General features: G+C 47.6%; 2 protein-coding genes across 6 annotated transcripts in view; both read left to right on the top strand.

Annotated features, from left to right (window-relative positions):
• Nucleotides 1-14,741, top strand: part of grk3 (G protein-coupled receptor kinase 3) — a 51,065-nt gene extending 36,324 nt beyond the window's left edge. The window contains exons 14-21 of the mRNA XM_069166614.1: nucleotides 975-1,041; nucleotides 3,945-4,045; nucleotides 4,578-4,644; nucleotides 6,513-6,608; nucleotides 8,304-8,466; nucleotides 8,648-8,784; nucleotides 10,353-10,466; nucleotides 10,548-14,741. Of these exons, the coding sequence (XP_069022715.1) occupies nucleotides 975-1,041; nucleotides 3,945-4,045; nucleotides 4,578-4,644; nucleotides 6,513-6,608; nucleotides 8,304-8,466; nucleotides 8,648-8,784; nucleotides 10,353-10,466; nucleotides 10,548-10,709 (907 nt within the window). The 3' untranslated portion in view covers nucleotides 10,710-14,741. The remainder of the gene's footprint in view (nucleotides 1-974; nucleotides 1,042-3,944; nucleotides 4,046-4,577; nucleotides 4,645-6,512; nucleotides 6,609-8,303; nucleotides 8,467-8,647; nucleotides 8,785-10,352; nucleotides 10,467-10,547) is intronic.
• A 2,003-nt stretch (nucleotides 14,742-16,744) lies between these two features.
• The window catches only part of LOC138208583 (unconventional myosin-XVIIIb-like), a 36,072-nt gene continuing 30,792 nt past the window's right edge, over nucleotides 16,745-22,024 (top strand). For 3 of the 5 annotated variants that reach the window (XM_069166591.1, XM_069166571.1, XM_069166587.1), the window contains exons 1-3: nucleotides 16,745-16,899; nucleotides 19,456-19,664; nucleotides 21,764-21,910. In XM_069166591.1, the coding sequence (XP_069022692.1) occupies nucleotides 19,626-19,664; nucleotides 21,764-21,910 (186 nt within the window). In that variant the 5' untranslated portion in view covers nucleotides 16,745-16,899; nucleotides 19,456-19,625. Of the gene's footprint in view, nucleotides 16,929-19,455; nucleotides 19,669-21,763; nucleotides 21,911-22,024 lie in introns of all 5 variants that reach the window. The other 2 variants (XM_069166600.1, XM_069166577.1) reach the window with 2 other exon arrangements.

The following is a 22,024-nucleotide window of genomic DNA, read 5'->3' as shown; positions in this document are numbered from 1 at the left end:
GATATAATGAACCGGATCGATGGCGCAACTTTCACTCAGTTTTTCTTCCTGGAAATTGAACCGTTACCCAGACGACCAATCACGTCCCTCCAGCAGAATGAATCCAGCGGTCCAAAACGGCTCCCCAGTCGGCTTCATTTCTCCGGTCACACCCTTTAAAGTTCAGACTGTGATTTATCGATCAGCCCCCTCCCCGCTCTATATCTATATCTATATCTATAGACATAGATATAAAGAAAAATTGCTTTACGGTAACAATCTGTAGTTTTCATGCAGTTTAGAGGGGGGAGACAGTGACACTTGTTTTTTTTGTAGCTATAGTTTACAGATTTACTCTAAATGCCTCTCATTCTAGTTCAAGACACAACAATTTACCGACGTTCCATAAACACCTCACTCAGAAGCTATTACTTAGACGCCACAGCTTTACAAAATTTGTTTTAACCAAAACAGAAAATGACTTTATGGTCCGAATGCGTACTATTCGTGCAGATTAGAGGGGGAGAGTGTGACGCAGGTTATTGTTTGTAGCTACAGTTTACAGATGTCCCCTAAACGCCTCGCGTGCTCTCGGTAGACGCTAACGGTGAGATCCGCTCCTGCGTAGCTGCAGCTAACGTTAGCCTCAGTACTGAAACTTGTCCAAACCATCGGAGCGGTGAGCATTAAAATAGTTTTCTAAAAAGGCCCCCAGTTTCCTGCGTTCTCCTCCAGCAGTGGATGCGAACACTCTCATCATCATCATCCTCAAGCTCGAGCTGCAGGTGGCTAATTAGACCGAGGAAGATCTGGGTCATTTCAAATGAGCATCTCTTGATTTCGAAGTCACGATATCTCCACTTCACTTTTTAAACAAGATGGATGAGTGTCGTTTTCTTCTTCTTCTTCTTTTTCTTCCTCTTCCTCTCCACCAGTGTCCATTATCATTATCGTCATCTCTCTCTCTCTCTCTCTCTCTCTCCCCCCCGTTTCAGGCACAGTCCCTTCAGACAGCACAAGACCAAAGACAAACACGAGATCGACCGCATGACGCTCACCATGGTAAGACACGCGTGTCAACACGCCGTTACAGCGCACACGCGAGTCTTTGCTCGGCTCCGAACGCACGGGTTAGGCGTGTGTTTACCTGACGGGTGATACCAAACGCACACAAATGTTGCCGCCCCTTTGCATACTGCAGTGTGTGTGTGTGTGTGTGTGTGTGTGTGTGTGTGTGTGTGTGTGTGTGTGTGTGTGTGTGTGTGTGTGTGTGAACAAACACACACACACACATCAGGCAAGTCAGTTAAGACGAAGCCGCGAGAGCATCAATGCATATCTGCGTGTGTGTGTCGTTTCAGTTTGGAGCAGATGGAGGGTTGTAGCTTTTTTTTTTTTTTTCTTAACCGGGTGATTTTAAAGGAGGTTCTGTTCTCATTTTTAATTTTTTAATTTTTTTTTTATTTATTGTTTTGTAGTTTCGGCCTTCGTTTGTCTTTGAGAAACGTTTTAGTCGCCACGGTAACAGCCGGTGAACGGCAGCATCGCTGCAGTGAAGTCAGAGCGTACGGGAAGTAGATGGAGCTGACTGACCGGGAGGAAAAATATTACGAATAATCTAACACTGGGACGAGTTTTGATAAACGAAACCGCAGCCTCATTTGTGTTTTTATTTTTTAGATGTTTTTGCATTCATTGAGGATTTGATGTTTTTCGTTGTCGTTCTGTCCTCGCTGATATCAAACAAAATATTTTGTTTGTCGAAACCTTCTGCGGTTAAATTACAGCAACATATTTTGGACAAAACAGTGAATTGATTAAAAAAAAAAAATGATTAGCAGATTTATGGATAATCAGTTTTTAGTGCATTCCAGGGAATTCTAGTGAACCTAAAGGAAGCAGCGAAGAGCACATTTCAGCTGGGACCGAAATAACTACCTCGTAATTAAAAAAGAGTCATTGATTAATGATCCGTCTCTACGGATCCGATTTATTTAATTATTTTCTTGGTCGTAATAAACAGAATATTTTTCTGGGTTTTGACTGAATTAACAGCCGTTTCCAGAGAACAGCGGTTACCGATAGTAACCCCGATGTTGGTTTGGTGCTCTGGACCCATTTCAGTCCAAACGAGAGAGAGGGCCGGTGTTCGATGTCAGGCCTTAACCAGACGACATTAATCATGTCAAATCAGTTTTATTTAATAAGGTGCGGCACATTTAAAGACAACATATGTCGACCAAAAAGCAGAATTGAAACCAAGCAGCGACCGACAGTATTTTGGAGCCAGAAGTGACCATATTTGGACGATCTTGACACACCATGCCCCGCCCGCCTGTAGGAGAAACCTGACTGCACCACAGGCCTGTCAATCAAACGGACACTCTCCGCAAATATACCGCTTTTTAAAGCCTAATAAACATTTCCTGACTTTGAATGGGAGACTATTGGAGCCGGAGGTTTTTGTGAAGCCAGCCCCTAGTGGCCCTCAGTGGTATTACACTTTAATGCTTCACTTTTCAAACCCAGAAACTACTTTTACGAACAGTCTGTGTTTTTTATTTTTTTGGGGAGGAAGAGGAGGGAGGGGTCTTTTACAGAAGTTTTGTTGGGACGAACCCAGCAGCCAAAACTACAAGAGCAAAATTCCAGCTGTTTTTAGCAGCTGTCCCTCTGCTGGAAGCTCCGCCCACTTTTATATAAAGCCTGCGGTTAAAACACAGCAGATTCCGAGTTCAAACAATTAACGCAAAACAGCACCTGGAGGTAAACATGAGCTCTCGTCATTACTGTTAAAACACCGTGTACAGCGTGTCGTCGGAGGAATATGCTGCTCGGCCGTTCGATGTCAGGGGTCAGATTCAGCTGACACTCGGGATGAATTGAGTCCATTGAGCTCCCCCCCCGCCCACGGCAACCCCCATCTGCTCCCCCCCCGCCCACGGCAACCCCCATCCTTCCCCCCGGCGTCGAGCGGCGACCGCGTTTTCGCGCCGACAAACGTGAAAAGTGAATCTTTGGCGCGGCTTCGCTCCTCATCTCGCCGCTCGCCAGCAGCAGCAGCCGTCGTCGTCCATCACCGTGGCGACCGTCCAAATCTCTATGTTTGTCAGGACATGAAGCAATCGAGAGGGAAAACTGCTCCCTCCCTCCCACACACTCACACACACTCAGGCCTTGTTTGGCCGAGCAGGACCTCTGAACAGGGAAAGTATGATCTTTCATATCACAATAAATCCAGATTAGGGTCTTAATCCAGCCACTTAATCTGGTTTATCCACATAATCCTCATCTGTGTGTGTGTGTGTGTGTGTGTGTGAGAGGGGGTGGTGTGTGCGTGTGTGTGTGTGTGTGCGTGCGTGGTGGGGGAGGAGGTGAGGCTGCGATTCGGCGCCCAAACAGGCTAAAAATACTTCCCTATATGTCTTTAGTGTTTATTAAAGCTGATGAATGGTTTCGGTTACATAAACACGATGGAAGCAGAGAGCCGGACGGGAAGAGACGGATGGAGCGGATCCCAGAAGATGGCACTTCTGCTCCCTGACGTGTTCAGCGCGCAGCCTCTGAGCGAAGACAGTCGGCGTGACAAAAATAAATAATAAAAAAATAAAAAGAGTACAGGGCGGAGGGTTTTCAAGCCGAGGGCCGCGGTCCCCGTGAGAGCCGTAGGGAGGAGCGCGAGGGGAGGGAGGGGGGAGACAGCTGCTAGAAACAGCTGGAAGTTTGTTCTTGTATTTTCTCGGCTGCTGTTTTTTTTTTATTTTTTTTTATTTTTTTTTTTTGGTCTCGGCTCAATGCAACTTCACTCAGGCCGTTTATAAAAGTGGAAGTCGCTTCCTCGTCTGTAAAATGAGGCCCTTCCGCTTGCAATACCAGCTCGTTGTCGGACCTAGTCTGTACTGAAGTATTTGCTGCCTGCGATGTTGTAACTCCTCTTCCTCCTCTCCCTCCCGGTTTCCTGTCAGAACGTGGAGCTGCCCGACTCGTTCACCGCCGAGCTCAAAGACCTGCTGGAGGGGCTGCTGCAGAGAGACGTCTCCAAGAGGCTGGGCTGCCAGGGCCGGGGGTACGGCGCGCACGCACTCACACGCGCACACACACACACACACACACACACACACACCCACACCAACCTGGGCTGCTGGGTGGTGCAGTTTGTGTCTCGGTGAGGCCGGAGTCGGTCGGGTGATCCGATAGACGCAGAGTTCACCTGTTCTTCCGTCGGTCGGATGATCTCGGTCCGTCTGACCGCAGCTTTGCTGAATGTGGAGAACACTGACACCTGGTGGAGGAGGGAGGAATGACACCCGAGTGACAACCCCTCCCCCTCTCTGTCTGTCTCTGCCCCCCCCCCCTTTCTCCTGTCTCTGTCTCTGATGTCCTCCTCAACCCCTCTCCCTCCGTGCCCCCTCCACCCACTCGCCCCGCCCTCTTTCTCTCTGTCCATCTCTGTCTCTGTATCCTTCTGTCCCTCCCTCCATGTCTCCCTCCCCGTCTCTATGTCTCTGTCCCCCCTCTGTCTCTCTCTATACCTTGCTATCCCTCTCCGTCCTTCTCTGCCCCCCCTCCCCCCCCCCCCACCCTCTCCCCTTTTTTAGAGCCCCGGAGGTGAAGGAGCATCAGTTCTTCAAAGGCATCGACTGGCAGCAGGTGTACCTGCAGAAGGTGAGCTCTTTGTCCTCCATCAGTCACATGTCTCCCCGTCGCGCCTTTGTTCTCCCGGATAGAACCACAGTTTGTTCCTCTGTTGCGACTGCAGAGGAGAACCGTCTCCTTTATTTCACGTCTAACAGTCACACAGTCCGAGTTCACGATGCATCAGCGACTGTTCATGGAGGCTTCTGGTTCTTTTCTCATTAAAACTTTAATGTTTTGTTTTTTGGGGGCTCAAATGAAACGGGTATTTTGTCAACAAATCATGTGCACATTACAAAATTTAAAACCTAATAAATGCGTCTATTCGAATGACAAAAAGCCTGTTCACAGATTGGTGTCTTTTAAGGCTGTTTGATTTCAAGAATTTTATTCAGTTTGTCATTTTTTAAAAGGCGGCAAAACGCAATATGTGTTATCAGGGTGTGATTTTTCAGATTTAAAGGCACAGACCAGTTTTTTTAACTAAACAATTTATTGGTTCAGTTTATGATTCTTGTCAGTATTTCTGCTGATGTTGATGTCAAGACTGATTGATTGATCTAAATATTTAGATATTTAAATATACACGTGTGTAAACCAGCCAACACAACATGTGTTATTAGGGCGTGTTTTTAAATTTAAAGGGGAAGACCATTGTTTTTTGTTTTTTTTCCCACTGTCAGTATTTCTACAGATGTTAATGTTCTTTTTAAGACTCATTGATCCAAATCATTTGTGTAAAACATCCAACACGTGTATTATCTGTGTGTGGGTATTAATATTTAAAGGGCCAGTCCAGTGTTTACATACAAACAGCATCTCTATATCATAAAACCTCACATTTAAAGGAGAAAATAACATTTTCTGTGTGTAGTTTGATATTAAACGACTGCTGCATCTTAATAAGGCAGCGGACAGATCGTCCCAAATGTTGCTCTTTAGTTTTACGGCTTTTTAATTTTTTTTTCTATTTACTTTTTTTTAACAATGAGGTCTGGTTCACTGCCAGAGTGTTTGTGAACGCCCCCCCCCCCCCATTGCTGGAGTTAAAGTCATCAGCTTGTTTTTAACACGATGCCGATCGAAACAAGTCCCGACGTTTTCATTTTGTTTTCCACACTTCAGATATTTTTCCGGTATTTTCAAACTGAACGTCCTTGGATGCGTCCCGTTGCCGCCGGAGCTCACAGGAAGTTGTCTTCGTGGTCTGAAAAAGCAAAACAAATCAGCTCACTCCTGAAACCCGAGCTCATGTAGAAACCCGTTAAAGTGCATTTTATTCTTAATTGGTGCATTAGCTTTGTTTGGCAAAGCAGTGAAAGCTTTTTACGTCAAAATTGTGACCTCAGCCCTCCAGACGTTACCCCACCACTTAATTCTTTTATTTGCTCATTTGTTTTTAATTCGATCCATTTGCATCCTTCGGCATATTTTTCAAACCAACATTTGAAATCCGGTATTTTCGCCTGCGGCTCTTCTTCGGCTGTTCAGAACGACAAACATGGCCCCCCGTCCTCCGTGCTCTTACGTCGGGAGCCGCGTGTTAAATCCTCAGGAAATCAAACATCGATCGGTCGTCATTAAACTCGCGGTTTTTTGACGGCACCGTGTCCGGATTCGTGTGAATCCGAAGAATCTCTGTAGAAATCTGTAACGGTCGTTTTTGTTTGAAATATATATTTCAGACATAAAGTCTTCGTAGTTCCTGGTGCTGGACGCAGCCGCATTAGTTATTAGTCCGCTGCGGTTACTGTTGCCATGGTTACCCCCCCATCACTTAAGGGGAAGCACAGCCTCCGGGACTGTCGCCTGCTTCCTTCCTCCTTGTTTCTACTTGTTTCTCTGCTTCCTCTCTGATCACCAACCCCTTCTCTGTCCTCCCCCGTCCCTCCCCCCAGTACTCCCCTCCTTTAATCCCTCCCAGGGGAGAGGTGAACGCTGCAGATGCTTTCGACATCGGCTCTTTTGATGAAGAGGACACGAAGGGCATCAAGGTAAAAAAAAAAACAACAGCACAACTCTCGCACGTTGCATTTATCACGCGCCGATTCAGCGAAGAAAATTGAAGGTCTGGACTTCTGGTCGTTGGTAAAATCTTTCGTTTTATCCACCAGAACAACCAGTTTGCATGTTGTCAAAGACGTCAGGTGTTTAATGGGCCTCCTAAAAAAATAAAATCAATCAGCGCTTCAAGCTCCGCCCCTTGAACCTCCAGGTAGTCCGTCCGTCCCCACCGTCCACCTGACCGGAGGCCGTGTCCTTTAAGCTCCATTTTGGACCCGTGCGGTTGAAACACTTCCAGCTTGTTTACTTGCGGCTTCTCCGAGAGCTGCGCACTCCTCCTTCATTAACGTTAATGCAGCTGCAGCTGCGATTTATTCATCCTCCGGCGCTTTCGCTGCGGAGAAGTAAAAAGGCGGCGAGCCTTTGTTTACATTTCCCCAGACGGCGCTGGTCATTAACACCAGAGCGATAATCGAAACGACCGCCGGAGCTCCACTTCCCCCGGCAGCGATTCAGCCAACACACAGAATAACTGCTGCCGTCTGAGAGGGAGAAAACAAACATGCGTTCGTGCTCGGTTTAATGTTTATTTATTAGAAACTCCATCTCCACAAACTGCAGAAGGACCATAAACTTAAATGAACTTCTCCAAACAAACCGGAATGTTCGAACCGTTGAGTCGGACTGCAGAGGTTCAGCCGAGTGGAGATAATAAACTGTCAGATTTTAAATCCTGTCTCCTATTTTTTTTTTTGTATAGTTTAGTTCCCACGGGTCAGAAAATATCAGGGAATATTAAAAACTCTTTTCCAGGCAGGGGACTGGGAATGTAAACATGTAATATCAGGGAATCGTTTATGGCACTTTTAAATTGAAATATAATATTTTATTATAAATAAAAAATGATTATAGATCTACAGTTAAGCCCCAAAATGATTCATACCCGTCAAATCTTCACATCTAGTGAATTGTTTATTTGACCGGCAGCTTCCATCGTCTGTAAGTGACTTAAACAAGTGACAAAACATAGGAAGACATTTTGTGAGATGTTAATAATAAATCCTAAAAGCTATTTCCATGGTCTTTTTTTTTTTTTTTTATGTATATACACTTTTTACTATTATGTCAAAAATTCTCTGCGTTCTCATCAACTATACATGATGGTATTTTTCGTAGAAATGTAAAAAAAAAAATAAAAAAAGTTCATGTTTTGTATCTCAAGCACAGATGTCTCAGCTTCCACTCGGTTCTGCCATTTTCCAGCCAGAAATGAAGTCCAATTCACTCTGCATTGAAAATTTGACATGAGAGTGAATGATTTCTGGGCTTAACTGTATATAAATATGGGAGAGGGAGCCTTTCGCTGCCACGGCAACAGGAAAGAAAACACACTCGGTTTCGGTGCGTTTATTAAAAAACGTTTCTTAGTCCGGTCCGCCCGTTTTTCCTTCTCATTTTATTTCACGGACCTTCAGCTTTGTCGTCGGCGAAAGACCCGCGGTTTTTTGTTTTTTTTAACGGTTTCAAACCGACTCGGGTTCAGATCTCCTTCGCGAGAGTGTAAACTTGTGTCGAGGCCGCAGCCGGCAGCTCATCAAGAACAAGAGCTCCGGGTTGAAGTGTCGCCGCTAAACATCCTGCTCTCTCTTCCTGTCCGTCCGTCCGTCCGCCTGTCCGTCCTCCAGCTGCTGGACAGCGACCAGGAGCTCTACAAGAACTTCCCGCTGGTCATATCGGAGCGCTGGCAGCAGGAGGTGGCCGAGACGGTCTACGAGGCCGTCAACTCGGACACGGACAAGAACGAGGCTCGCAAACGGGCCAAGAACAAGCAGCTGGGCCACGAGGAGGGTAAGGAAGGGAGTGGGGGGGGGGGGGGGGGGGGGAGAGGGGGAGGGGAGCAGGAGGGAGGGAGGGGAAGGGGAGGAGATGCCGCGGGGATGGATCTAACTGTCTCTCTCTCTCTCTCTTTCTGTGTGTGTGTGTGTGTGTGTGTGTGTGTGTGTGTGTGTGTCTGTCTGTCTGTCTGCAGACTACGCCCTGGGCAAGGACTGCATCATGCACGGCTACATGCTGAAGCTGGGGAACCCGTTCCTCACTCAGTGGCAGCGCCGCTACTTCTACCTCTTCCCCAACCGGGTGGAGTGGAGGGGGGAGGGCGAGTCCCGGGTGAGTCCGTCCTCGCACGCAGCACAGTCCAAGAAATGTCCTGTCCACGTCCTGTCTGTCTCGTCTGTCTGTCTGTATGAACCGTCTGCCTGTCTGTCTGTGTCCGCTCCGACTCCCGCGCCGAAGGAGACGTGGCTAAAACATTTTAAAAAGCAGAGAGACGGGGTGAGTTGTCCACGACCCCCCCCCCACCCTCCCCCCTCCTCCAAACACCCCCTCACCCTCCAACCCCACCACCCCCGCTGTGTCTTCAGCGTCGTCCCCCCACCGCCCCCCATTAGCCGTCCGTGTCCTCACACTGTGTAGAGCTGTAGTCCATCTACCCCCCCGGCTGGTAGACGAGGCCTCCCCCGCGAGGCGTTCGGGTGCAGCTGCCGCTGACCGCGCTCCGCCAAACGTGTGGTGAAGGTCGAGTCAGTCTGGCCTGTGACGTCATCAGGAAGGAGGAGCCAGGGAAACAAAGAACGTAAACAAACTAAAGCAAGAGCGTGAGAGAGGGGGGGGGGGAACACCAGCTGACGGTTTGAGTTCACCGCGCTCCGATCGGTCCACGTCACGAACAAGTTTAAAATAGGTTTCTGACAGGCGAGTCGTTTGTGTGAAAGTCGGGAAGCGTCCGAGATTACGGGATTGACTGCCGTCTACGGGGTGAAACCTGCCGACTTTGTGTTGTCTGAACTATGGAAGCGGAAGTGCTCTTTGAAATTCGCTCCAAAGTATTCGATTATTAACCGTTAACTCGGGTTCAACAGACACCATCCAACTTCTAAAACCTTCCCCTCGGACAGAGCTAACGAGCCGCTTGTCTTCATTTTCATCTTTGAGAAGTCCAAACATCAACCTCACTTCGTCCGATCATTAGTTATATGATCAGTCAATGCATCGTCCGCTCGGTGCTTCACCCTCAATGGCTGTGCGCAGCTGTGGTAGACCGGTGATCTGCTAGCTGGAGTTTGAACTGCACTGCACCCCTTTTTATTTTGAAGGAGTTCCACTCGGCACTTCCTGTCGGCTGTAGTGTTTCTGCCCTTCGCACCGTGACGCCTAATCTCACACAGAGACGCACGGTTTTACCTGCAGAGCTCCGGAGCCTGAAGGCAACTTGTTTCTTCTTCTTCTTCTTCTTCTTCTTCTTCTTCTTCTTATTCTTATTCTTATGTTGTTGAATGACGGCTGGCAGACTGGCGGTTTTTAGGTGCATTACCGCCATCTTCTGACGGGAGGAACGCATTACAACCCGCTGGCAGTAAAAATGGGAAATAAGGGAAAAAAACGAGTCGCATATACTATTCAATTTTTTTTATATATAGTTCAGCGACTATTTTAATAATTAATTGAATAAATTGACATATTTTAAATGTAAAATTGTTCCATTTTTTCCCCAGCTAAAAACGGACCACGTCTTGATTTAATGCCTTGACGTCGGCGGGTGTAAATTGAAACCCTTTTTCTACTTCCGCCGGTTGATGTTAAACCGTTCAATGGATTAACGTAAAATTTCGGAGCGGGGGTCCTTCTTTTTTTTTTGCTCTTCGGCGCGTTTCTCATCGTTTCGATCTCCTTCGCAGCAAAACCTGCTGACGATGGAGCAGATCGTGACGGTGGAGGAGACGCAGATTAAAGACAAGAAGTGCATCCTGCTGCGCATCAAAGGAGGGAAGCAGTTCGTGCTGCAGTGCGAGGTAGGACCGCCGTCCGTCCCCGCCGCCGCCGCGGCAACGGGAGCCAAGCGGCTGACCCGTGTCCCTTTTTGTCTCCCGCAGAGCGACCCCGAGTTCGTGCAGTGGAAGAAGGAGCTGACGGAGGCGTTCACGGAGGCCCAGAAGCTGCTGCGCCGCGCCCCCAAAGTCATCGGGAAGGGCCGGGCCGGGGTGGTGGAGCTGTCCAAACCCCCCCTCACACACCGCAACAGCAACGGCCTGTGAACACATGCGCACGCATACACAGACACGCACGCGCGCGCACACACACACACGCACACACACACACACACACACACACACACACACACACACACTGCATCCCACCTCCCTCCTCTTCATCGGCCCCGACGCCCACCACCACCACGCCTCGCAGTGTGGGTACGGACCGCGCCCGCCAGCCTTTTACCGACGACACGCACCTGACACGACGACCAATCAGAAGTGATTTTTTTTTTTCTGTTGTTGTGTTTTTTTTTAATTTTGTCCGCGGGACCCTGCCAGTCAGCGAGACGAGGGACGGACGGACGACCGCAGAGAGACGTTCGGGAGGACTCGGCATGTGAGAGGAGCCTCGTCACGAACGTGTGCGTGTCCCCGTCCCCCACCCACCCGCCCCCCCTCCCCTCCCCCCTGCCCCCCTTCCCCTCCCCCCGCCCCTCCCTTCATCCCTCCTCGGATCGGCAGGAAGGACAGCAGCGGCCTGAGTGACTCCGCCCCGAATATCCGATCCTCCTTCCTTCATCTTTCCCTCTCTGGGAGGGGATGAAGAGGAGCTCGGGCCTCAGCGGGGAGTGTAAAGACACAAAACATTTTAAAAATGAAATAAAAGCAGGTGCTCGACCGGCTCTCTCCTCCCTCCCTCCGACCGCTCCTGCCTCTGTTACTGAAGTGCATAAAGTGCCAACATCCATATTTTACTTGAGCCGTCGGAGCGCCCGGGAGGACGAGCTCCGGCGGGCAGATACCCCGCCTGCCCCCACCCTCCACCACACCTCCACCCCTCGGGGACACGCTCAGGGGGGGGTGTTGGCGTGCGCAGGTTCGATCACTCCCGACACGGCGAGACGACAGGAGGGACAACGCGGACCGTCCTCGCTCTCGGATTGGCTCCCTCGTTGCTAGCCGGTTACCACGGAGACTGGGATTCCTTTGGCGGAACAAAACAAAAAAAACAAAAACCAGCGGCCCGGTTGCTACGGGAACCACGAGGACCAGTGTGGCGTAACCATGGACAACGGTGTAACTGTTATTGTGTATGAAGGCTTACACTCGCAGGAAAGGTGGGAGGGAGGAGAGGGGGGCGGGGTCTCCTGAGTGTATATATAAGAAACCTGTTTCTCTGTGCATCTCCAGTGTTTTAGTCCAGTGTGTTTGCATTATCGGGGAACCTTCTGTCTGCCTGTTCGTGAATCTGTCCTCGGCTTTCAGGGGAGGGAGGAGGAGGAGGAAGAGGGGGTGGGGGTGGGGGTGATGGACGGGCAGGAGTCTTGGCCGCTTTCAATTAATCACTCGCGGCGCTGCGTTACCTCAGCTCGACCTCTCTTAACGCGGCGCTCTGGGCGCCCCCGACGACGACGACGTCAACGTCTCGCAACCTTTTCCAAAGCGAGCGACTCATCGTCGGCGCTCGCAACACAATCAACCCCCTCCCCCGCACCCTCCCCCCCATCCGCCCCCCGCAGGTTTACAGGTTCAGTCAGGACCACTGTGGTGGACGGTGAGTGGAGCACAGGAAGGAGGAGGAAGAGGAGGATGAGCTCAAGCTAATTAACGGAAAAAAAAAATCCACCCTGGAACAGAAAAACTGTCGACCCGCGCGCTTTTCTTTTTTTTTTCTTCCCCCCCCCCCCTCCCTTCTTCTCGTGTCTACGACGGTTTTAAACGTTCACAGAGTTTCTGCACTCGTTCCCGCTCGACTGATTGCGGACGATTTATTCCACCGGTTTACTGACGGATATATATATAAATAAAAAAAAGAAAAGAAAACACGCTCGTTTTATTCACCCACGTGTCCCAGGAAAAGCATCACAGCCTCACGTTTTGAGTCGGCTATTTTAGCTTAAATTTGAAAAAAAAAAAAAAAAAAGAAAAGAATAAAGCAGTTTAGTAATAATTATCCAGCTGCTGCACATCTGGAGTTCAAACGTTAGCGCAGAGGTCTTATCGGTTATTTCCCCACAAAAACACTGGGTTTTTTTTTAAGCTTCCTGTCGAGTGCAGCTTCAGTTCGGCGCAGCCGCTCCGGGGAAACGATTTTAAAGCCGCTTCGGCTCCCGTTTAAAAAAATAAATAAACAGCAGGTTTTTAAAAAGGTTAGCCGAAAGAAAGAAACGTTTACGCTCGACATTAAAAACAGTCGTAAACATCCGTAAGTGAACCCGGGCATCGATTAAAAACTAAAAAAAAAAAAAAACTAAAAAAACATGAATTAGTTTTCCCCTTCGGCGTTTCAGGGTGGAGTTTTCCTCGAAGTCTTTACACGTGTATTTTTTTCGTTTGTTTGTTTGTTTTGTTTTTGTCTTGTTTTCCTGAAACGTGACACGGTTCAGACGAGGCGTAATGTTTTCTGTTGTTGTTAATCGTCAGGTTTGTTAAACTGAAGGACAGGAAGTGGCGCAGTTTGTTGCAGCAGAGAAGGGGGCGGGGCTTACTGTCGGATCTATTCGTAAATTTCAGGGTTTTTTTTATTTTTTATTTTGTCGCGCCGTACGGCGTCCTCGTCATTTCCAGAGCTGTGATGCGCGAGTCCGGTCGGAGGAAGAGGAGGAGGAGGAGGACGGTGGTTGATGATCCGCTGTGCATCGTGATTGTCTGATTTATTTTTCTTCTTCTTCTTTCTTCGTAGCCTTTCAGGGGGGGGGGGGGGATCTTTATCGTCTTAGAGAAATGTCGTCACCTCTCCGGGTGTCTTTTATTTTTGTAAACCAGAATGTTTTTTTTTTTATTGTTTTCATTGAATTTCACGTTGTTGCACCTTTTTTTTTTTTTTTTTTTTTTTTTTTAGCCCGATGTGTTACTTAATAGTTGTTAAATGTGCCAAATAACTGTTGGGGAGTGGAGCCAATGGGAAGCCTCCTCTTTTTTTTTCATTTTTTTTTTCAGACTCGGCCTATCAGATCACACACACACACACACACACACACACACACAATATCGGTGGAGTCTTTGAAGGGTACAAAACTGCCCAAACATTTTTCCACCTGTGTGTGTGTGTGTGTGTTACCATGGAAACTCCAGACACACACACACACACACACGTCCATACACATATACACCATCCAACTCTGTATACGCGTTCCCAACCAGTTTTTTTTATTTTTCCTTTCACACTGTACGTATGTCATGTGAGTGAGTGCGCTCGTCCAGTTTTTATTTTTTTTTTTATCTTTCCTGTCTCACACACACACACACTACACACACACACACACACTCTCACACACACACTCTCACACACACACACACTCTCACACACACACACACACACACACACACAGACTCCCAGACACGACAGCTCAACGAGGATGGCATATAGGAAAAAAAAAAAAAAAAAAAAAAAATCAAAAGTATATATAAATATATGTGTATATGAAATGACAAAAATGCTCTAGGTTTATTTAAAAGATTTAATGTAGAAAAACAAAATGAACTTGTGGAGGTCGGGGTGGGGGGGTTCGATGTGAGTGTAATTGTTTGTGGTGAAGACTTCAGCTCGAATCTTGCACATAAAGACTTATTTAGAGATATTGTACCTGCGAGTTCCAGATGATTATTTTTGTTCGAGTACCGGACTCTTTGCTCTTTCATATTTATTGCGCGCGCGGGGAACTCCCCGTCGCTCCGTCACGTGTCGGAGCCCCTCAGCCGAGAGCTCGCTGTAGGAAAACTAAAAAAAAAAAAACTAAAAAAAAAAGAAACAAAAAAACAACAACAACAACAAAAAAAAAAACCTCTCTCCGGTTTACGCCCCATCAGCAAACTCTCTTCTTTGTTTTGTTTTTTTTGTTTTGTTGTTTTTTTTTCATACGCCACAGACAAACACAGATACTACTGGCTTTGGGTTCTTGAAAATTAAGGTCATGATAATACTGATATATAATTGATATTATTATAAAATTAATTTTATTTCGATGATTTGTTGTTGTTTTTTTTTTTATTTTATTTTTTTTTATTTGGGTTTGTTTGAGACAGGTAGGAAGTTGCGTGTTGGACTGCTTGTAAAAACAGTTCATGAATAAAAATCCTTTTTCCGTGTTGCTTCCTGTCAAGCCTTGCTTTGCTTTTTGCTTTTTGTGCTTTTTTTTTTTTTTTTTTGGCGAGGGCGCTGTCACGTGACCGCGTCGCAAACGTCTGGGGGGGGGAACGTTTCACGAATCGACTCTTCGGGCTTTAAATTTCTGTCAACAGCCGAGCAAACTCTTCACCTGTCAATCAAGACCGGTCGCCGTGGTTAAAAGCTCAGGAAACGGTGAGGTGACTTGGAGGGAACTTTTCGGGGCTTTTGACAAAGAGAGTTTGACAAAATAATCGAAAGCCAAAGGTCCACTTACTTATTTTCCCCATGGCTTTCGACCTTGGGATGTTTCCAAATTAAAGTTGTGTGTCGATTTTTAAGGTCGCGTGAAGGTTAAAAGTAAAGTTGACCCTCCAGTTGACTTTTAGCAAACTCCAGATGCTCATCTTCACCTTCTAGAAGTGTTATTGATAAAAAACAACAAATATATATATATATATATATATATCAACTGCTGAGCTTGCACGTCAACCATCTTGTTGCCGACGACCGTGTGACGGTCGAGAACCCTCCCGAGAAGAAATCGACGATTCGGCAGGAAGTTCGTCGAAAGGTTTCATCGCCGCCAACGTCCCAGAGGTAAATTTACAACACACCCATCCACCCGAGTGAAGAAGGGAGGGGATTTAAATGTCGTTTTGTTACGCTACCGTGTGCGTTCTTTTATTCTTTTTGTTTATTTTTTTATCATTATTGTGGCCGAGACAAAATCCAGGATGAAACATCGGATTGCTTTCTGAACTCGGTGACGTCAAAAAGCTTCGAGGCGTGATTTCTACATTTTTGCCGTATAGAATTGTTTTGGTTTTTTTTTTTAGCCGTGCTTGTTGTGTAACTCGAATTAACATCCGTCCAACGTTTTGGTCGGACTAAAAATGTTTGTGAGCACTGTTACGCAACATCAACACAAAGAACCGACGAGAGCCAAATGAACCCTGAAGAAATAATAATAAAACAAAAACTGACCACAAACTATAAACATTTCTACAAACTGGTCCGCCCTTCACCCCCCCCCCCCTCCCCTCTTTCTCACAGAAACCAGTTGGCTCCTCCTCTTCCTCCTCCTCTTCCTCTCCACCGACCCCCTCCTCTCCCGTCAGCTGCAGCTGTCAATCAAACCGGACAGCTGACGCACCGCAGGTCTGCACATGTGCAGTTGTGTCCCGTGTCTGGAACGGCCGGCGTCTGTTATCAGCCCCCCCCCCCCCCACACACACACACACACACACACACATTCACACACCTTCAGAATAAAACGGTTTAAAGTTTAAAGAAGTTTAAAGCCGCAGAAGCAGCGACCAGAGCCGTCTCGTTTTGCTCGTGTACCGTAACCCCGGATTCAGTGAGTGTAGGCGTTGCCCTTTAAGAGCTGTCTTTTTAAAAAAAAAAAAAATTATTTCACAATCAAAAGGTCGAAAGGTCTCTAGAGGATATCGTCAAATGTCAGTGAGTTAAAAAGAAAGAAAAGCAGGAAGCCTATAATCTTGAGACATGTCTAGACCGGTTCAACGTACGTCTATTGTGTCTTGTGTTTTTGTCTGATGTGATTTCAGAGGAACAAACAACGCTTTGGGCCTTTTCTGTGTTTCTGTCCCGCGACCGTTTTGTGTTTACTGTCACTTTGTTGTTGTTGTTGTTGTGCATTTGAAAACCGGAGGCGGCAAAAACGAAAGAATAAGTCGTTTCGTGTCCCCTGAACTCCTCACGCTTGCTTAACCCCCCCCCCGCCGCCGCCCCCACCTCCTTTCTCTGTGCCTCTCGGTCGTTGGTTTCTCCAAACAGGGTCGTCTCCTCTTCCAGCCCACCCGGATATTTATAGAGGAATCGTCGGTCGGTGTTGCTTATCTCGGACTGTGTGTGTGTGTGTGTGTGTGTGTGTGTGTGTGTTGCTGCAGAGCCCCATGTGTCGCTCTATTTCTGACTGTACTGCTGCCGCCCCCCCACCACCACCACCACCTCCACCCCCCCCCCACATCCCCTCGCCGCCTCAGTCGGCCGGTGTGCGCGAGCGTGTTTGTGTGACTCTCATTAGGCCTCTCTCAGGATTTGCCACCGAAGCCCGTCTCGGACCTTTTTCTTTTTTTTTCCCTTTTCTTTTTTCTTTTTAAGCCGTTTCAGAAGGTACGTCGTGTCCCGTTTCATTCTCCGAGGTTGGTTCATTTCAAATTTATAGACGGTTTAAGCAGGCGGGGGAAGGAGAGAGAGAGGAGGGGGGGGGGGGGGGGGGGGCTGGATGGTGAGATAGAGCCCGGCTGTGATTTGACATTGGTTTCAGACAGAACATAACACCGGGCTCAGACGCCGTCTACTCGGTTTGTTTTTTAATGGTTGGCTGGAATTTCTTCTTTTTTGTTTTTTCTTTTTTTATGAAGCGTCTCCGGTGGCTCATTAGGAAGAGATTTTCTATCTCCTCCTCGAGCGCTGTGTATTTGTCCACTCAAGCGTGGGATCTACAGGGTTTAAGGAGTCACCTGAAGCCTGAAGTTGAAATATAATCCCCTGTCGGATTGAGCTCAATGTTTAAAAAAAATAAAATAAAAACGGACCCCGGAGACATAAATTTAAGAGTTTTTATTTTATTTTTTTATTTTTTTTATTTTGGAGCTCTCCTCGGCGTCGATTGGCTCGCTGCCTTGTTGAAACTGCCGGAGTTGTTTACAGCGACGTGACGCGACCTGCTGACTAACGCCGTTGGCGGTTGCACATCCAGACTGAGCTCACCTCCCCGCGATTAGAAGCTGAAACTTCCAGATTGGGAAACAGGAAATCGGAAGTGTGTCGTAGAGCCAGGAACAAATTAGTTTACGATTAAGCCCTCGAGAAACGAGATTCCTGGAAGAAGTAAAATCAAATAAAAATTTAAAAAATAAAAACGGCGTCTGTGAAAAGCGTCCGGGAGGGGAGGTAGCTTTTTTTTTTAAATTTCTTTTCTTTTTTTCTTTTTTTTTTTATATCCCGCTGGAGATTTTTTTTGCCGTCGTCGTCGGCGACAGCCTCAGCCTGGAAGTCGGAGTGAGAGGAAAGTGAAAGTCAGTAAAACGGGGAAAGGAAGTGTTCCCCTGAGGTCGAGGTTTCCGGTCGTCGCGGAGACCTCGGGGCGGGGGGGGTTCGATTTCGAGACGACGGGAGCCGACCTTCGTCCGCCGCGAGCGCCGAAACTCCCGACGTCGGCGCGACAAACAAAAACACGTGACCGCGTAACTCTCGGCTACTTATTCTCCGAGCAGGGAATCTGCAGGTCTCCAGTTTTTGTTGTTGTTGTTGTTGTTGTTGTTGTTTTTCTTTCTCCGTTTTGCTCGTCTTCGTCGTAGTCCGAACGGATGTTAACAGTCACTCGATGAAGAGGCTTCTTCAGCACCGTGACCCCGTGACCCCTGGGAAGACCCGTTCGTGGGTCCGGGGTCACGATTCATTGCATTACCAGGAATCGTCCAGGCGAGAATATAGGTATCGCAAAAAGTAAAGTCTCGTTCGTTTTCCGTCAATTTTTTTGTTTTGTTTTTTTTGGACTGACTGACGAACAGAAGAAAGAAGAAACATCTCCGACCGGCCGCAGGGCAATCCTGTGAATCGGGAGTTTTGTGGTCGAGAGGAAGCGTCTCGACTCCAGACGACTTCACGGCCGACAGATCGCCTTTTTCAATCTGCGTTAAAAGTGAAAGCGTGACGGAACGTCCGGGGTTTTAAAAAAAAAAAAGAAGTTTTTATTATTATAACATCCGCCGCGCGGGTCGTAAACGGCGTGACCGAGGGTAAACAAAATTGTGAAGGATTTTATGGACATATTATGGGATGTGCTGTCGGCCCCCCCGAAATGTCACATCCGGCGGTTTATGGAGCCGGATGTCTGCGGCGCATGAAAGAAAATGTAAATGTTATCAGACCGGAACACGCACACACACACACACACACACACACACACACACACACACACCAAACATTTCACACGCATAAAGGAGTCCACAAATCTTCTCAAAGAGGACCAGAAAGGTGCCGGCTGGAAAGCTTCTTCCGTAGATTTACCGCTTTAATTCGTGCATTATTCAAATCTGCTCTGGTTTTTCCTTGAAAATCCTTTTAAAAATTATTATTATTATTATTATTTTTAAATTATGTCTCTTTAGCGGCTGAATGCTCCACAGCAGGTCGGTAGCGGTACGGAGCGCACGACCGAAACGAGGAGCTGAATGACGCTAAAACGCACCGGAGGGCCCCCCCCCCCTCACCCCCCCCCCCCCCTCCGCGGGTTTCGTCACGTTGAGCAGCTTCCCCTCCGCAGTTACGCGCGGCCGTTGGTGTCGACGTCAATACAAGATTGTCGTTAAAAACGCCGGTGAACGAAAACGTCCTGTTTACCTTCCTGTTCGCGCCACAGGCGGCAACGGCCCCCTCTGGTGGACCGACAGGTGTATTGTTTATATTTCATTTAGTTTGTTTTAGTGTATATAGTCTGTGTGTATTTATTCATTGCTCTCATTTTATTTTTTATTTTTTTTAATAATTATCGTTTGTGTCCATCTTCTATCCTACACGACGCCGGGCCTCTCGGTTTTGTCGGAGAAGGCGACGGCCGAGGCCGCTTCTGGAAGGACGACGTCGCCTCCGAAGACGGTTGTGAAGACGCTGAGCGACGTTGTCTGACCCGGTTTCTGTCGCTTTGTCTCTCTCCATTGTCAGGTTGTTCGCGTGCACCCGCCGCCGCCGCCGCCGCCATCGGATCCGGCTGACGTCCTGGTGACCCTCCCTTCCGCCAACCGCTGCCAAAAACACGCCTGAACCCTTTCCCCTCCCCCACCCCCCACCACCACCATCCACCACCACCATCCACCACCACCCACCGTGTAACCATGGCGCTGTCCTCGCGCTTAAAACTCTGGGAACAGAAGGGAGGTGCAGAACTGCCGCATGCTGCGTTAATTGACCGTCTTCGTGTATAATCTCGCCTGTGTGTTGTGTGTGTGTGTGTGTGTGTGTGTGTGTGTGTGTGTGTGTGTGTGTGTGTGTGCACGAACCCCTCTGTTCTTAACCCTGACTCATCACGGCACGTCACCGCCAAGTCTGTCCGCCGCGAGTCGTCCCCCACCCCACTTCCACCCCCCACCCCCACCTCCCCGCGCATCAGTGTTTTTTGTTTTTTTTTGTGTGTTTTTTTCCCCCCGAGCTCTTTAAAAGACTCGCGCCGTCACCTCGACCACCCGCGGCGCGGCTTCGAGTCTCCGTTCGCCTTCGCCGTCTTCCGCGCAGCCGACGGGGCTTCGCCCACGACAACCGCTCGCGCCAAATGGACGGCGACGGGACTCAAACGAGCGATCTAAGGAGGGTTTTAAGGCCCGAAACGGTCCGAACCGGGAACCGTGATACTTCACTTCAATTTTATCACACGCCAAAATGAACAAAATGTCTCGCTTTCATGATTTTTTTTTTTTTTTTTTTTTTTGGGGGGTATGGGACGACCAAAGTTGGACGCCTGTGAATGACGAAGAGCTTACGACGCGGGAAAAAAAACGTGAAGGTTTTAGAAATGAATCCCGTGCCGGACGAAAAGAGAATTTGGGTTAAAGTACGCATCGTTATTACTGTGGACTCTTCCGACGTGACGGACGTGTTATTGTTATCATTGCTAAGCCGACAACAGGTTATTGAAACTGATGCGTCGGTGCGGAAGCGGACTTTCGAGTCGGCGAGTCGTTTATCTCACCGTTTGTCAAACCGAGTTATTGATTGGAAAATAATCTTTCGTAAGACGCTATCTCGTTTGCCACTTCTCCGTCCCTCGCGTCGACGCCCACATTTGCTCGCAACGCTGGAAAACGTTGAAAATGAAACTTTTAACTGCGAAAAGAGTTTTGAACCTTTTTGGTTTAAAGGTGACCAGATTTCTCGGTAAAGTTTCAAATTTATACTTTCTGCTCCGTTATAGATCTGAGGGAAATATTATACTTTGTACTTTTATTATATTATATTATATTTATATAATATATTAAATATTTCATATTTATATGACGGCTGCACCAACTACTTGGCCAGAATAGCAACATATGATTGTACTTAATTATGATCTATTTTTTTTTAATTAACACCCGCCAACAGCATTTGCTAAATTACTCCCACCTCACTAAGTGTAGAGCTGCTGGAACGAAAATCAGGAAATCAAATGTTCAACGTTCAAATAATCTGCTTGAAATTCATTTACATTGTTTAAGCGCTTGAAGATTTGAAGATCCACCCAAAGAGAAGCAATAAAAAAGTTTTCAAATTGACTCGTAATGTTAACTCTGGCATTGAGTTGCCAGCCGCCTTTTTTTTTTATTTAATTTGTTTTCAATAAGTTAACTGGTAAAGATGAAAAGGCAGCAAAACATGTTCACATTTTTTTTTGAAACCACTTGAAAGGTAACGGTTTACGTCGATGTAGTTAAACAACGATAAAAACATCGATAGCACCGCATCAATAACAGAAACATTAACGTCGCTGTTTTCTCATTTATTCACGTGAAAATGTGGTTGGCCTTTTTTCTATTTTTTTTTATTTTATTTTATTTTTTTTACTTCAACTAGAGAAGACAACTGGTCTCGATTTTTAATTCTCTCCGTTTAATAAGTATAATTAGTTATATCTTTATCAGCACACATTTAGCCTCGTTTTGATCCGCTCCCGTTTGCCCTGTTCAAATTTTTTTTTTGCACCGTGCGAACTTCCCGTTTGCGTTTTCAGATTGAAAGCCCTCCAGCAACAAAGCTTTTTATCGCGAAACTTTCGCCGTATTATCGAGGTTCAAAGGTTTGTTACGCAACCTTAACCGTGCGCTCCCGTCACGGGTCCGCCCTGGTGCTAAACGAACCCGCCGGTTGTTGCCGAGAGCCCCGATGGTCGAAAGGCGTGCGCGAACGAGTTCTCCCACAGCCCCGCATGTCCGGATCACCCCGCGACTTCCTGTTCCCGTCTAATTGTGCCCCGATTTCATCGATCGATCAAAACAAACAGATAAAGGAGGAGAAGACGCCGGTGGCCGCGGCCGTCCCCCCGCCGCCTCCTCTGTCGGCCGTGCCGGGCGGGTTCCTCAAGCAGCTCGTCAGAGATTCGGAGAAGGAGACCAAACACAAAGAGCCGGAGGTCAAAGACGACAGACAGGTGAGTCCCTCCTTTCAGCCCGCGTCGATTTGACCTTTCTCAAATCGATGAGGTCGATGAGGACAGTGATCGCGTTCTGGCGGGCTGAGTAGTGAGCGGCGGCCCGGCGGTGGT

Source organism: Embiotoca jacksoni, unplaced genomic scaffold (assembly GCF_022577435.1).
Source record: "Embiotoca jacksoni isolate LCO1_2020_lvr unplaced genomic scaffold, fEmbJac1.0.p SCAF_10, whole genome shotgun sequence".
NCBI classification, from domain to species: Eukaryota; Metazoa; Chordata; class Actinopteri; family Embiotocidae; genus Embiotoca; species Embiotoca jacksoni.
Note: the sequence above shows the minus strand (reverse complement) of the source record. Positions and strands in the feature narration are given on the sequence as shown.